General features: G+C 34.4%; 1 protein-coding gene across 1 annotated transcript; it reads left to right on the forward strand.

The window, feature by feature from the left end:
* Nucleotides 1-7164: 7164 nt before the first annotated feature.
* On the forward strand, nt 7165-9982 carry LOC145097056 (uncharacterized). The gene is made up of 5 exons (XM_079034544.1): nt 7165-8011; nt 8235-8705; nt 8801-9178; nt 9342-9409; nt 9633-9982. Exons 1-5 carry the CDS (start codon nt 7358-7360, stop codon nt 9841-9843), a joined length of 1782 nt encoding a protein of 593 aa, XP_078890670.1. The 5' UTR covers nt 7165-7357; the 3' UTR covers nt 9844-9982.
* The last annotated feature ends 7156 nt before the right edge of the window (nt 9983-17138 follow it).

The raw sequence follows: 17138 nt of genomic DNA on the forward strand, positions 1-17138 counted from the left end.
TTAGCCAAATATCCAACTATCACACAATTGACAGTTCTAGTCCCCTTTATTTATTTAATGTCTTTTAGCCATAAAATTAATTTCTTAATTAATTATTGTCTAATATTAATTAAACTATACGATTTCTCTTTTATTATATTATTCATACAATATATTAATAAACCATAATTAACCTCTCTCTTCATAAATCATCCTATCAAGTTGCTTTGGTGAAGGCAACCCAAACGGACCATGTTGTAACGTCCCAATTTGTGAGTAAAAAAAAATCATTTTAAATTAAGTAATTTATAATAAATCGTTTAATGAAAACATTTTCGATATCATATCCATCCATAAACCATCATAAACATGTCTCAAAAACAAACATCGAGTGGTAATAAAAATCAGAGTACAATCCCAGAACACTCAATGCGGAAATCATGTGTGTGTGTGTGATGCGCTGCTACGCCGCCGGATCCTTCCCCTTGGATGAAGAGGTGCCTGAAATCAAAACTGAAACTGTAAGCACAAGTCTTAGTGAGTTCCCCCATAATACCACATACTATACAATCATACATGCTGTCGGACAATTCTGGGGTGCCCGACCTATCCATGTCAAGTCGTTCTGGGGTGCTGACTACCCGTGTCAAGCCGTTTTGGGGTGCTGACTACCCATGTCAGGCCATTCTGGGGTGCCTGCCTGCCCTCCGGTCCATCTCACCCGGTCACAGGGACTATTTCACCCCTACTACTATCATATAACAATCTATCATAACATGCTGTCAGACATATTTGGGGTGTCCGACCTACCCTTCGGTCTTAACAACCGATCGGAGGACTATTCCCCTCCTAGTACTACTATCATATAGAACATAGCATACTGGCACAAAGAACATATCAAATAATAGCAAAACAAACAATTATCACAAAAGACAATCATCTCAACTGTAACCAACTACTAGTTGGTTGGCCTTGGTGCCTTAGACCACTTCTACTAGAAGGTAACTCACCTCGTAAACTACGCGTCGAATCTCGTAGAGGAAATCTATAACAACTGCTCTGATGACTCCCGGCTATCAGAGACACATAACACTCAATCAGAGTCTATAACACTACTCAGGGTAAAATGACCGTTTTACCCATTGGTCCATTTGGGACATACTTAAGTCCCGATTTGAACTTATCAAGCCCAGCTCTCATATGGCCCACTAAGGACTCCCTAAGGGCCCACTCATTGTCCAATTTCTGATTTAGACCTTATTTCCCCAAATGGGCCCAAAATTCCCAAGTCTAATATAATAATCCTCAAGGGCACAATCTTGGCCCAAAAGAGTCCAATACTCAAGTTTCTTATTCCTAAGTTCAAAATGATACTTCTCAGTGGGCCATGAGGCCCAAAAGTCCAGAACCATCCTCTTAAGGCCCAAAATCCCAATTTTCCCAAACACTGGCCTTGACCAAGACGGGGAGTTTGACCCAGTACGCGCGGCGTACCAGGGAGTACGCCCAGCGTATTGGCCAACTTCTTTGGGACTTTATTCATGAATTAATCCATTAAGTCTTTATGTCCAAACTGCAGATCCAGGGCCTTTTAAACCTCCTAAACCATAAAGTCACGAACTTTATGTGCTTGCATGCAAGGTTGGGGTAAAAACATGATTTTGGTCCATTAATCCAACTTTAAGACCATCTAGCCCTTGCATGGTTTTGGCTTAACCACCAAGATCCGATTTTTATGATCATAGGTGCTTCTAAGAGTCCAAAAGGACATCTCTTAAGCTCTGGAACCAACAATACTCAAACATTCCCAACAATGGGATCCAAATAGGACATAAAAAGCCTCAAATAAACAAATCTAAGCATATAATGGTCAAGTATAGAGCTTGATACCTCAAAAGAGTCAGAAATGGTGTCAATCCTCTGGATCTACAAGCTCTTGGTGGATCCTTGCTTCTTCTTCAAGCTCCTTTCTTCCTTTCTCACTAAAATAACACACAAGCACTCTCAAATGGATTATAGAACACAAAGGTACACAAAGGGAGCTAGGGTTTTCGTGGTGGCTGGGTAAGAGTGAAGGGAGGCTGAACCAACAAAGGGTTATGTTCTTTATATAAGGAGCAATTATAATTTTTAGGGTTTAAGGATCTGCACACGTATGTTGGGCGTACTCCTAGTACGTTGGGCGTACGTGCTTCCTTTACACGAGTACGTTGGGCGTACATGGCAATGTACTCCCCGCGTATGTAGCTTCCTCAACCCACTAGCAAGGCCTAAAAGCCAAAGCCCAACCCGAACCACACCACACTTCAATTAGGATGAATAATAATAATAATAATAATACTTGAAAAATCTCGGATGTTACACATGCACAACCGGGTCAAGTACATACCAAATATAGTTACGGGCTTAGACAGTAATCCAACAGTGTGGTGGCATTTTGGGGTAAATTACTAAGCTCTGGCTTATAGTTTGATTTTATGGTTTCAGGTACTTCAGAGGACAAGGGAAAGGCGAAGGCTTGATCGTGCACATCATCCAGGATTTTATGTGTTTTAATAATTTTGGGATACTCTAGGTCATGATAATGATTTTTGGGAACTTGTTTTATAAAACTTATGGATTTTGAGATGGTTTTTAAAATGAAAATTTTACCTTGATTTTTGGAATGTTAGAAGATTACTCTCATTAAAAAAATAATATATTTTTACATATGATTTTATAAAAAAAACATTCATAAATATATTTATAATGAACACACACACACACACATATATATATATATATAGACACACACACACACACTAGATGTGTGCTCGCACAAAGTAGTGACGATAAATAGTTCTTTTGGCGAATCATTTTGTTGTGGGGAAATAATTAATAGATTTTATTATTAATTTTTATGTAATAAAAATTACCATTTTTAAATAAAATGTTTATGTTTAGAACTTATACTTATATTGCCTGTTCATACAATTTATGTAAATTAATTATTTTTGGTGTCTAGTTTAAAAATGTAAATAAACGTTCAATACATATCGATTGAGTCCAACGGGTCATGCATTCTAATGTCATATCTCCAAGATCCACAAAAGTCGTTTTCAAAAGAATTGGTTTTGTCATCCAGAAAGGGCTAGCGGCGCAGCTTGTTGTCCGTTTGCCTTCAATCGATATGTATTGAACGTTTATTTTTAGCTTCTTATTACTTTTTAAAAAAAAATCTAATAAATTATAAAATTTCAATTAATAAAATGATTTATATGGATAAATTTACTATTTTAAAATTGCCATTTTGCTCTAGATTTAATTTCTTAATAACATTCATTAATTCAAGTTTTCAAACTTTTGACAAATATTAATGATTTGTTTATGCATAAATAATTCATACACAAAGCTGTGTATATTGTACCTCTTAAAATTCGAAATATGTATAATATGCTTTTTTGACAAATAATTTTGTTATGGGGAAATTATTAATAGATTTTATTATTAGTTATTATGTAACACTTTTAAATAAAATATTTATGTTTGGAACCTATACTTATATTGTTTGTTTATACATTTTATGTAAATTAATTATTTTTAGTGTCTAGTTTAAGAAATGTAAATTGATTTATACATATAAATTTAATATTTTAAAATTGTCATTTTGCCCTATATTTAATTTCTTAATAACCTTCATTAATTCAAGTCTTCAAACTTTTGGCAAGTATTAATGATTTATTTATGCATAACTGATTTGTACAAAAAAGTTGTGTATCTTATACCTCTTAAAATTCAAGATATGATTAATATGTTTTATAATATAGTATAAGATTATATATATATATATATATATATATATATATATATATATATATATATATCGTAATTAAAATATATTACGTTTTAACGGGAGTAATATAAACAAAAGTTGTAGTAGACTCAAATATGAACGTGTGGATATAAAAATTGTTAAAATCCTAGATTCTATGAAAAAATTATGATGTTCAGAACACAACAAATACGAGCGTGTGGATATTAAGATCGTTAAAATATGAGATCGTGTGAAGAAGTTACGATGTTCAGAACATAAAACTCAAGTGAAACATAAGACCTAGGCAACTCTGCAACTGAGGTCAAGGTGGTCATAAGCATCAACAACCCCAAACATCTCATTAATGATTGTTCCACATAGGATGCAGTGATAAAACCTAAAGAAGTCGTTCATAAATACTCAATGTGTACAAAAACAACAAAGACTTATTTTGCAACAAAAAATATTAAAAACTAAATATGCAAAAAAATATGAATGACTAAATGTATACAAAATAATAAATATATAATCATATTAAATCATTTTTTTCAGGTTTATCTGGAATAGCCGGTCATAAGGACTAACGTGTTGTTTGTTTTTTGTCTGCAGGTCTTCTTGGCCTCTTCTGTCTGCGCCGCGCAGACCACGCGCAAACATTAGCTTTCGCAGACAGTTTGTTTTTTTGAAGACTGCGGGCCTAAAAATGTCTGCGCGCCCTCTTCTTGGTACAGATGTAGACCAGAGTCTTCTAAAATCTTCAGACATCTTCTAGCCTAAAAAACACATATATCATTATTTTTTTAGTTTTTTTTTAATTTATATTTATCCCAAACTTTATTAATAATAAACAATTTGAAAACTTAAAAAAAGGTTCGACGACACAAACGTGATATTTTTTACAAATTTATAAATAAAGATTTATTATAATAATGGTCGTTGTAGTTGTTTATATAAATATGAACAAAAAAATCATAATATATTGTTATATGTTTTGTGCCGAATTTTATAAAACATTATTTAGTACAGTATCGTTAATTTCTTAAGAAAGTATTTATGGTACGTTTTTAATTGATTTAATTGAAAACTCGAAGTTTATTTCCATCCATTTATGTATCAAATTCTTTGATTCCTAATTACAATGTTTAGATATAACTTTGCGACCAAAATTATTGGTTTTTATCAAATATATATGTTAATTCGTACCATTTTTATTTTTATTTTTTATACAATAATATATAAAAGTAGATCTAAATTTGTTAATTATTTATAAGAAAGCTATAAAAATATTAAAAAATCACTTTGAAATTAAAAAAAAATCATTTTATTTAGATTTTAGTTTATTTTAGTAGTCTGCAGATGTTAAAAAAACAAACAATCTTCTTTTTTCAGACTGCAAACGTTTGGTCCAACTTTTCTACTGCAGAGCTCTACAGATGTTGTCTGCAGACTGCAGACATTTTGCTTTTGGAAAAAACAGCCACCACCTAAATGTATACAGTTAAACAAGTTGAAGGGGTAAATGTTGACAAAAAAAAAAAAAAAAAAAACTCAGTGATCAAATGTATATTGATCGAAAAATATATTATCTTTTTAAGTCATTATCCCTATACAATTATTACAAACGAATAAAATGCAACTATTCTTAAATTATTCTTAAACAAGTAAGTGTTGAATTAAATAGGAAAAAAGAGAGAATATATTCTTCCTTTTACATCAACATCCACACATAATTGCGTTATAATAAAAAAAAGTTATAAAATTTCATTTTATTTACCTTTAAAACAATATTATTTGTTTAATTGATATAGGTATTTGGGACTATTTAGTTCAATAAATATTTTTTGATAAAAATATTTATTCGCTTATATGGTTATAAAATTTAGTTTCTCAAAAGAACATTTTGATTAACATATTTGGTGAAAAGAGAAAAAACATCATAAATGGTCCTTGTGGTTATCCAAAATCTGAATTTTGGTCTCCGTGGTTTAAAAACCTCATAGATGGTCCCTATGTTTTCAAAACTTTTGATGTTTGGTCCTTTTTGCTAACTCCGTTAAGTTTGTCCGTTAACTGAAGGGTATTTTCGTCATTTCACAACTATAGGGACCATTTATGATGTTTTCTTTTCTTTTATTTTTTAAATTAAATTTAATATCCAAGCTCTCTCTCTCTCTCTCTCTCTCTCTCTCCACCTGCTAAAGCCTAGACCCAGATAAAACCCTCATTTCTTTCAGCCACACAGCCGCTCAACCCCTTTTTTTTTTCCCATGTATCACTTCCTCATCTCCGTAATCCCCAATTTCTCCTAATTTACACTTACAATGCTTCCATTTTTGCTACCCAAAATGTCGAAGGAGATAGCGAGCACTGACCCTGAAGGAATCAACAATGTTTGTATGACCTGGAACCTTGGCCACACACAAAAGTCGAAGCCAACAAGACCACCACCATCTTTGTTGCTAATTACTTCACCACCATCTTTCGTGTGTGTATGTGTGTTTTTTGAGTTTTTGTTTAGATTTATAATGATTATTGTTAAAATTAGAACCGAGTGCATACAAGGAATATATGAGAGCGTGAACAGAGCAAAGGATTGTCTTCGCGTTTGACTGGACTTATAGATCGTCGGAGGTGGTGATGGCAAATAGAAACCTATGTTTGTGTAGGAAGACGGGGAATGAACAGTCGATCGAAAGGGACAAATGTTGAGGAATCGTGAATGGGGGAAAAACTTAAACCTAGAATTTTTATGGAAGGAAGCTAGAGTACATCTAGGACTAATTCCAAGAGGAAGAAGATATGAGAGAGAGAGAGAGAGAGATATTAAATTTAATTTAAAAAAAAAATAAAAGAAAAGAAAACATCATAAATGGTCCCTATGATGGTGAAATGACGAAAATACCTTTCAGTTAACGGACAAACTTAACGGAGTTAGCAAAAAGGACCAAACATCAAAAGTTTTGAAAACACAGGGACCATTTATGAGGTTTTTAAACCATGGGAACTAAAATTCAAATTTTGGGTAACCACATGGACCATTTATGATGTTTTTTCGTGAAAAGATATTATAATTTGATAAACCATTTTAAGAAAATAATATTTGAGATAATTGATAATCATCTTGAATGAAGAAGTAATATATATTTTCTAAAAATAAAAAATCTGTGACTTTTTAAAAATAGTTTTATAAAGATAATAAAAAATTGTTTTAAAAACAGTTTTGTATTTTCAAAACATATTTTTTAATTTTGAAATAAAATGCTAACCAAGGTGTTTTTTGAGATTTGAGTTTGAGTTCACTAACCAAAGCTGAGTTTCAGTTTCATGGTTACAAGATTTTGTCCCGTCCTTGTTATTTTAGGGATATAAATGGTAGATTCGGAAATGGAAGGGACGACTGCTGTAATTCGTTTCTGAAACCCTAGTATAGGCCTATCCTGAAAAGGCTAAAACCCTTTGTCGTTCCCGCGCTCTCTCACTCTCATTCTCTCACTGGTTTATCTACACGGCAGAACGTTTCACAGTGAAAACGAAGCTACAAGACAAAGAAATGGAGTAAGAGGGGTAAGGAAATGGTTGAGAGTTATGCAGAAATTTTTACGTCGAAACCCTTGTTCAGGAGGCCCCATCCTCTGTTCTTCACCTGACTTTTTTTCCCCACGTCTTGCCCTTATCCCTCTAGGGTTTAAGCAAAAAAATCCAACATCATTTACCCCTTTGATGCCGTCTGCCGCCACCGCTCCCCAACTACGGAGTTCCGGTATGACCACTGCTATAGGCGGTGCGAACCCTTCGTTTGGTTTTGGTAATGGTGGCACCTCTTCAAGTTCTCGTTTTGCTTCTAGTTCTAGCTTCAGGTGTCGTAGCTGCCGCTGCTCCATCAACAATGCTACGGCCATTTCCCCTAGAGCATGGGCCGTGTTTAAGGAGAATCGTAGCGGGTCCCGTGTAGCTTGGTTTAGTACCTCTTTTTCTGATACGGGGGTTTCTGTTTCGGCCTTGAAATCTGAAAATAACAGTGACGACGGTGTTGGTGGTGGTGATGATGAGAAAACCATGAAGTTTAATAGAAGGCATAGAGGCTCTCCGGGCGGTGGTAGTGGTAGTAACGCTCCGCCGTTGCTCCCTGGAAACCCTGATTTGTTGTCCATTCCTGGAGTCGGGCCAAGAAATTTGAGGAAGCTGGTGGAAAACGGCATTGGGGGTGTTGCTGAGCTCAAGAAAATCTACAAGGACAAGGTATTTTCCCCCTTCTCTAAGAGAAAGTATAATGGCACTGTGCTAATAAGAGAAAAAGTGAAAATATAATGCTCTAAGAGCAAGATATGAAAGTTTGATGCTATAATCACAAATAATAAAATCAAAGCAGGTTGTATTTTTAGCATTTAGCCATATTTGATAAAATATCATCAAGTGTTTGATAAAATATCTTAAATTTACTTTGTCATCCTCCAATCCATAGTTTTTTGGGAAATCAAGTCAGAAGATGGTGGAGTTTTTACGAAGCTCAGTTGGCATCATCCATAGGAACCATGCGGAAAGTATAACCACATTCATTAAAGAGAGTGTGGATGAAGAGCTAAAAGATGATCATATTAATACCAACAACACTCAAGCATCACAAAAAAGAAGACTTACTTTTTGTGTAGAAGGAAATATAAGTGTTGGGAAATCAACATTCTTGCAAAGAATTGCTAATGAAACACTTGAGCTACAAGATCTTGTTGAAATTGTTCCGGAACCAATCGACAAATGGCAAGATATTGGACCCGATCACTTTAACATATTAGATGCTTTCTATGCCGAGCCACAAAGATATGCCTACACGTTCCAAAATTATGTCTTTGTTACAAGAGTTATGCAGGAGAAGGAGTCATCAAGTGGAGTTAAGCCTCTCAGATTAATGGAGAGAAGTGTTTTCAGTGATCGGATGGTATGTATGTATGTTAATAATAATAATTTGTTATAAGTAAAGCATGCTGCTGTTTGTTGCAAAAAGACATTGATGAAAGTATGTTGTTGGTGAAGGTTTTTGTGAGAGCTGTTCATGAAGCTAATTGGATGAATGAGATGGAAATCAGCATCTATGACTCATGGTTTGACCCTGTTGTTTCTTCTCTACCGGGGCTTATTCCAGATGCGTTTATATATCTTAGAGCAAGCCCGGATACTTGCCATAAACGAATGATGCTACGTAAGAGAAGCGAGGAAGGTGGAGTCAGCCTTGAATATCTGCGTGATTTGCATGAAAAACATGAAAGCTGGCTTTTTCCATTTCAAAGTGGAAATCATGGAACTTTGGCCTTCAGTAATCCTCCTGTTCACGTCGATACCTCCTTACATCCGAATATAAAAGATCGTGTGTTTTATTTGGAGGGTAATCATATGCATTCAAGCATTCAAAAGGTACTTTCACTTTCATGTGTAGAGTTTACGCCTTTTCCATTCCATGAGTTTTTCTATTAAGTGAAGTCGATTCTTATTTAATTTTGTTGTGTTGAAACTTGAAAAGAAACAACACCTTAGTTGTGGTTGATGATGGGGTTGCTTGCATATTGACTTTCAACAGGTACCTGCTTTGGTTCTTGACTGCGAGCCAACCATTGACTTTAGCAAGGATATCGAAGCTAAACAGCAGTATGATTTCTTCTATTTCACTTGTTATTATTATTATTATTATGTTCCTTAAAGGGTCCCAAATCTCTTTGACAAACAATAAAAGTAAAACTCCTCAATTAATGGTTGAATGCAAGAAATGGGAATGTACTTTCAGTTATATGTTTATTGTAGCATCCTGCTTTTTTTTTTTTTGATATAATATATAATATATAATATGTAATATATGTATGTGAATGTGAAGGTATGCTCGACAAGTTGCAGAGTTTTTTGAGTATGTGAAGAAAGTAAAGGAGGTTCCGGCTGAAGGTGTTGAAGGGAGTAGTAGTGGTGGTACCGGTAGCCAATCACAGGTGTTGTTGCCTCATGGAGGATTGTGGGTCCCACCACAAGGGAAAAACTTGCCCGAGTCACTCAAGTCATTGGATTTTAGACGAGCCATGTCCCTAGGGTAGTGGTGTTGTTTGTTGCTCAAATCTTCTGTATTTGCTTGTAAAAAGAAACTTTTAAGCTTTTCTTGTAGGATGAAACAGATTTAGGATGAATGATTGTAGTTTCTGTTCAATTTTTGATGGAAGGCTTTTTTTTTTCCAAGTTTAAATGTTTTGTTTTGTATGCCAAATGGTTGCATTTTATAGTGTGGGTTAAGGGATTTTTTGACAAGACTTTGTCTGGTAAGTTGACTGTTAAGTGTTAAATCACTACAATGGTAAGCTTACGGCTTGATATTTTTGCCACTTTATGATTTCATTAATTTCAATCTTTAATTAAATGACATTTGCAATGGATAAACTCTATTAATAGATTTTTTTTTATGAATTTAACCTATTGATCCCAAGCAATCTAAAGTGTTTCATACAACCTTTTCATTCAATTAGTTGTTTATTAAACATATTATATTTTAATGCAAAATATTTTAAATAAGTAAATCACTAGAGATGAATATATAAATGTTTCACAAATGAAAAGTATGATAAACTGTGACAGAAGTAATTAATTAGTTAAGGAAATAGATTATTACGGGAAGTGATTCATATACAACAGTTTTTTGTCATACACAACAATTCATGTATTATTTAGCTGTACAATTCAACATTTTAAAGTATCAATTGTTATGTATGAAAAAAAATTGTTGAGTACGGATTAGCTTCCATTTTTTAAACTAGAATATAACTAACAAATAAAAATAGAATAGAGTAAATTACACGAATGGTCCCTATGGTTTGGGATAGTTTGCATGTTTGGTCACTAATTTATTTTTTTTAACTCGGAAAGACTCTATTGTTTGTTTTTGGTACGCGTTTGGTCCATACTGTTTGTTTTTGTTACGTGTTTGGTCTCTGTTTTATCCTAAAAAACTATTATTTAAATAGGAAAAAATTGTGGGGTATGTAAGGGAAGGTGAAGGGGTAAGGTTGGGAGTGTGTTTATTTAAATAAATTAAAAAAATAAAGGGCAAAATAGTTTTTCAAAAAGAGGATCCATAATGTTTTTATCCGAAATTGTGATCTGGAATGCGTTGATACAAATTACGTGTAACGCCCGTGTTTCAGGGCTAAGCATTTTTAGACAATGTAATAGTCTAGGTCAACTATTGGAACTCTTTTTGAAGTAATAAAGATGAAATATTTGAGTATTATGTGAATTATGTGAATTTTTATGCTTATTATGTATTTATAAATATTTAAAGTGTGAAATAAGCCCGATATCTTTACATAAAGTTGTAGTGGTCGAAACAAGGATTCCGGGGATATAAATAACGCCGAAATCGGAGTTATAACGAAGAACTTATGACCCGTCGAAGTTTCGCGACGGAACCGACACGATACCGAGAAGCGTAAATAGTGAATTTACGATAGAGCGAGATTTAGCCTTAGCGCTCTAAACGAAAGTCGTAGAATATGTTAAACTAAGAGCGTTGATAAAAAGAACGCGCAAATCTGACTTCGTATGAAGAAGTTATGATTTTTCGAAGTTTCGGATTAGCAGTATACAACCCGAAATTCGAATAATTAGATCGAGTGATTTTCAGCCGATACGACCTGAACGAGAATCGAAGGTCTCGTTAAGAGTAGCATAACGAGAAAAAGATGGGCGAATACGGACGTCAGATGAAGAAGTTATGAGGATATAACGGACTAATCCTGTCCCGGCCTGTTAATAATATAAAATTTAAAATCGAGTCAAAATTAGCCGACGGAGTCTAAACGAAAGTTGTAGAGTACGTCCCCACCTTCGCGTGGATATAAAGAACGTCGAAAACGGAGCTCGTACGCGAAAGTTACGAATTTTTAAAGTGGGAAAGTGAATTTGCGAAGCTGATGCATAGATTGATGACGTGGCCAAACTCCCAGCCGTTCGATGAGCTCGCTTCGGATCTTGACGCGTCACCCTCGCATTACGCCCCGCTCCGAGGCCAAGTACGCCCCGCGTACTGATGGGTTTTGGCTATAAGAACATCCTATGTGCTCATACAAACCCTAATGCTTGGATCTAGGTTTCTCTATTGTACATGCAAGTTATCCAAGACTATAAACCCTAGATCTAGCATATGATAATCAATATAACATATAAATTAGGGTTTAGATCATACCTTGATTGTTATGTAGCAATAACAATCACAATTCCTTCTTGTAATGACTTTAGAAAACTTAGAGTCACAAATGTCACTCCTCTAATGGCTCACAAACACCTAGAGCAAGAGGATGAAGAGGAGAAGAGAAGGAGGCTGCCCAAAACGTGTGGAAACCCTAGAAGGAAGCTTGTCCACGTTTTTGGGACATAAGGGTTCTTTAAATAGTGAGGCTATTAGGTTTATCTAACAAGGAAACCCTAATTTGGATGCTAAAGCCCTAAGCAACCCATGGACTCCTTTCCTTAAAGGCCTTGGACGATTTCTAATGGGTTTCCCCATAGAATTCGTCCACCCCTTTAATATGGAGTCCATTAGCTCAATATTCAACTATCATACAATTGACAGTTCTAGTCCCTTAAGTTTAATTATTCTCTTTTAGTCACAAACTTAATTCTTATTAATTTTTGACTAATATTAATTAAACAATATGATTTCTCCTTTAATATATTATTCTCACAATATATTAATAAATCATATTTAATCCTTTCTCTCCACTATTCATCCTATCAAGTTGCTTTGGTGAAGGCAACCCAAAAGGACCATGCACCATTGGGTCAAGTACATACCAAAATAGTTATGGACTTAGACACTAATCCAACAATCTCCCACTTGGATAAGTCTAATAACTATTCTGCGTATGACTTCAGATCCTGATCTGCAATCGTAGCTTTCCAAAGTCGCTGTCAACTCTGATCTTATCAGATATAAGGGATCATATATTCCTCCATTCTAGATATCGTATAGACTGAGACAAGGATCTAAATCATTCTCTCTGTCTATGTGCTGTTTCCCGAATTCATATTTATGATGACTGACAACAGACTACAATTGAACACATCAATTTAGTCCCGGCTTGGCCAAGCACTTAGGTTCCATCACTAAATCATCGAGGGGCCCACATATATCGCTTTTATCCTACTTTGGATAAAAGGAACGGATAAACTTTGACTCAATGCCCGCTTGCACTCACTCACCGAATCACACACAACAATATGTTTTATAACACCGAGTTACTGGTGTGTTTACATATTATCAATGTGTAACCGACTCACAAGATACAACTCACACATCTCGGTTTCAAGAATATAAGATGTTATCGTCTCACCAATCACTCGTGATACAATCCATGAAGTGATCCAAGTGAGCGTGGGTTTAATCCAATGCTCAAATCATATTCATAAGCACTCATGAACGTTGCAACAAACAATTGCTTATGTCTAATGCTCTTTAGACAATCCACACACCAATTCACGACAGTCTTCATTCATATCTACTTCTAACATATGAACGACTGTGGCCCGTTTGAATAATTTGACTGTTCTTAAACCAATTAAATTATTCAGGAAGTCAAAACATGCAAAGTGAAACACAAGAATAATACTAATCCCATATGGCCTCAAACCTTTGAGTATAAATAAAACACCTTTTATTTATCACCATATCGATTACTCATTATTTGTTGTTTCGGTTAATCAACTTCTTACTTGAATTATTACAACACTTGTCCCATGCTCTCAACATGTACACAATGCTTACCTATGGTTCCTACTTTGTGAAATAGATCAAATGAACACATTTCCAATCATACTCATTTCACAACTCCCAGTTCTTTTCACAAGTGAAAGAATATCAAATTCTTGCCACTTATGGAATATGTTAGATTCTAACATTTTATGCAATGATCCTTTCATAATGCCATAGCACAAAAGTCAAAATGACTATTGCTAATGAATTATGAAGTCCTCTATCGGAGATTGTTGCAATACAATTCCATAGATGTGATGTCACTCACTCAAAGTACATTCCTTTGAACATCCTTTTGCATAAAATTTCTAATCTAGACATAGACTTTCAATATCCAACTCCCAATATGGAAACCTTTCCATATTTGCCATATGACAACTCATTCTTAATAGAATCTTATCTATTCATAATAATGTCGATATAGTCCATCCAATATTATACTTCCAACTACTCTCAAGCGACCAATCCTCGGCGAACTTTGGATTGTCCTTTGATAGTTGTTTAATTATCTTAATCAAAACCGATTCTTGTCCTTTTCCCTCTAAATGCGCTAGATATTTGGAAAATTAAGAATGGTCAAATATTATAGCATTTGCAATCGATCCTATATCCGAAGCGTATGGGACACGATGTATAATGTCTTACATGAAGATTTAATACTTTATCAATCTTCTGCCATAATATTTTATGTGCTACATTCTTATAATTCGAATTATGAAGAGGAATGCCGTAATCATAATCGAAATTTAAGAACGCACTATGTATCATTGACTAATTTATTAACATTCCACAACCTAAGCCTTTAGATTTGAAATGAAGCATAATATTCTCTCCCTTAATTATAGCAAAACAACTATTCAACTCTTACAACTTTGCAAAGTATGACTCTTGTTTTTCTATAATTAATATTGCTAACTTGCAATACTTGCCTTAATAATCATAAAAGCACAACTTTTATGCTCCCACTATCACGATGATTATTATAAACATAACACTTATGCTCCCACTAGCTTCGAAAAGTATTTAGAAACAGCTTAACTTGCAGAAAAACAATGCCTATTGAATTTCTTTAAGTTCATATTTCTAATACCCAAGGCTTTGATAATCTTTTATCAAGGCTTCTTGAACTTATACACCTTTGCCTTAGATAGCTCATATGTGTGTCTTAAACAATTTAGACTAATTGCCAAATCTCACAATTCGAATCATGGAAAGGGATACCGTAACCATAATCGAATTCGAGAATCCAATTTTCACAATTACTATCTTCTTAAAATCTCTTTTAGTGAAAACATTTCCTCACAGTCATTTCCATGAAGGAGGGAATCTTATGACACTTAGATTTTAATGGTGTATGTGTTCCTATCCATGTGAATTTGTCAAAACCAAAGTTTACGACAAATTCAAACTCATATGGACCGAACTTTCTTGTTCTTGATTTTTTGCCTTATGGTGACACAGCTGCCTACCAAGTATTCCAAGTAGTTAAGCAGTACACCCTTTCCTATCAATGTACTTTTCATTGATCAAGGTCCTTGCCTTTTATGCATTCAAATGAGAACTCATAGTACTCACATGCATAATTAACTCAATTGGAACGGCACAGAAACAAGATAATGTCAACACGATAGGTTGTAAACCTTAACTCGTGTGCTAGTGATGATCGATAAGGTTTATTCTTGATTAGTTCTTGAAACCTTTCAAGACCATTAAGACTCCCACTGACTCCTTGACATATAATCTTCTCTTTTCAATAAACATTTTTTGACAACCAAATATTCAAGAGTTAGTGCAGCTTTTATCAAAACACTTCATAAAATTGGTCCTAGTTGGTCTTTGTCTTATCCAAGACATCACAACTTACCAATTTCAAATGTGTGAGAATGAGAAAACCTTTTTCCACATTCTACATTTGATGAATGTTATAAACCTTTTCAAGACTTGTTACTCAATGTCACAATCTTAACTTTAAGACTTGTTTTGGAATGAAGTATGATCGACTTCTTGATTTGACCATTTCTTCAATTCTTGATTCCTCTTCTTATACATACACTTGTACTAAGACTTATTTAGAGGATCAATTGAAATATGGTTCTTAATAATTAAGACATATCATAAAGTATAAAAGGTACTCTCCCTTCTTCTTAGAATAGAGAAACTTTTATCTTTTTGCCTACTTGATTCTTTTATTCGTTCTGCTATTGATTTAAACCTTTTTCAATCAATTCAGAATTACACTTAATCTTATAAGTGTAATCATATTTACTAATCCTTTAGTAAATCATGATGAATATCTTTATTTCCCTTGTGGTGGACTTGATCAACACACAACTTTGTGTACTCGATCTCCTAGTCTTTCACTTGACACTTTGTCAACGAATTAGTCTAGTTTCCAAATATGAAATTTCACATTCATCATGCAACCAAGTTGCGTGATTCCAAGTTTATGTCCAATTGAAACTTGGGTGATGAGAAACTCTCCCTATTTGGTAAATTCTCGACATTATCACAAACAACATAATTAAGAATCACATCCACTCGTTGTAGAAATATACGAACATCAATTTTTTCATAATGATTTCATTGAAAGGAAATAAATAAATAAACAATTGAGTCAAATCAAAATTTATTTTATTCATAAAAGCAGCGGAAAACATTTGTCCTTACAATGCAAAATCAACTGAAAAACTATGTAGTCAAATATTCCTAACAATTCTATCATAACTTTCCAAGCTCAAAATCTAATCTTCAAGTCCATGCGATCGAGATCCATTTCTTTTGATTAGATTCATCTTGCTCTTCCATCAAGCTTCCTCTCTTTTCACTGATCCTGCAAAACATTTAAATGTAATCTTATCACATCATGTATTAAGAATCAACGAATAGGAACTTAATGGAGTTAGATAGTGGATTTTACCTGAAGCACAACCATACTCTTTGACTCTCCCATCTTCTAGACTCTTCAGGCTCTTAGGGTAGACTTCCAACGCCCTTTCTCTTGGCAGCAAACGCAGGTCGGTTCTCCTAGAATGTCCTCGGAAGCATGGTTGGTTGACTTTCCCAACAAATATGCTCCATTGCTTTGCCAAATCATTTCTGATTCAGCAGCAATGAACATGTAAGTTAGGTCAATTAGGTTTTCGTCATGATCCATCATATAATACTTTCTTTTGAACTCATTATATGATTCAGGTAGTGATTGTAGAACCCAGTTCACAGCCAGCTTATCAGGGAATGACGCACCCAACATTATCAACCTATCTGTGCTTTCATTCCTAGAATGTGGGCACACACGAGTTTACCATCTTCATGTTTCATTTCCAATAGGGCTTTAGTGACATTGAACCTTTCAATTCTTCGATCTTGTGGGTTAGGGAGAACAACGGGAGGAGGAGGAGGAAGTGAAGTATGATTTCTTGTTCCTCGATCGAATCGTGGAATATCATCTTCATGTGGAAAGCTTGTTCCACAAGATTTGGGAAAACCATAGTTGTCGAACTTTGACATCTACAAAACGGGAGAAAAACAAATTCAAGTTAGTTGATTGATTGAGTCCTTAATAAATCACTTAAATGAGATATTAAGGCTAGG

This window comes from Lactuca serriola, chromosome 4 (assembly GCF_051521515.1).
Source record: "Lactuca serriola cultivar US96UC23 chromosome 4, Lser_US96UC23_V15, whole genome shotgun sequence".
Classification (NCBI taxonomy): domain Eukaryota; kingdom Viridiplantae; phylum Streptophyta; class Magnoliopsida; order Asterales; family Asteraceae; genus Lactuca; species Lactuca serriola.

Excerpts from the sequence above, each read along its gene's own strand:
- LOC145097056 (XM_079034544.1), top strand. The coding sequence starts at position 7,358 with ATGCAGAAATTTTTACGTCGAAACCCTTGTTCAGGAGGCCCCATCCTC. Across the intron at positions 8,012-8,234 it reads AGAAAATCTACAAGGACAAG|TTTTTTGGGAAATCAAGTCA; the intron begins GTATTTTCCCCC and ends TCCAATCCATAG. Across the intron at positions 8,706-8,800 it reads GTGTTTTCAGTGATCGGATG|GTTTTTGTGAGAGCTGTTCA; the intron begins GTATGTATGTAT and ends TTGTTGGTGAAG.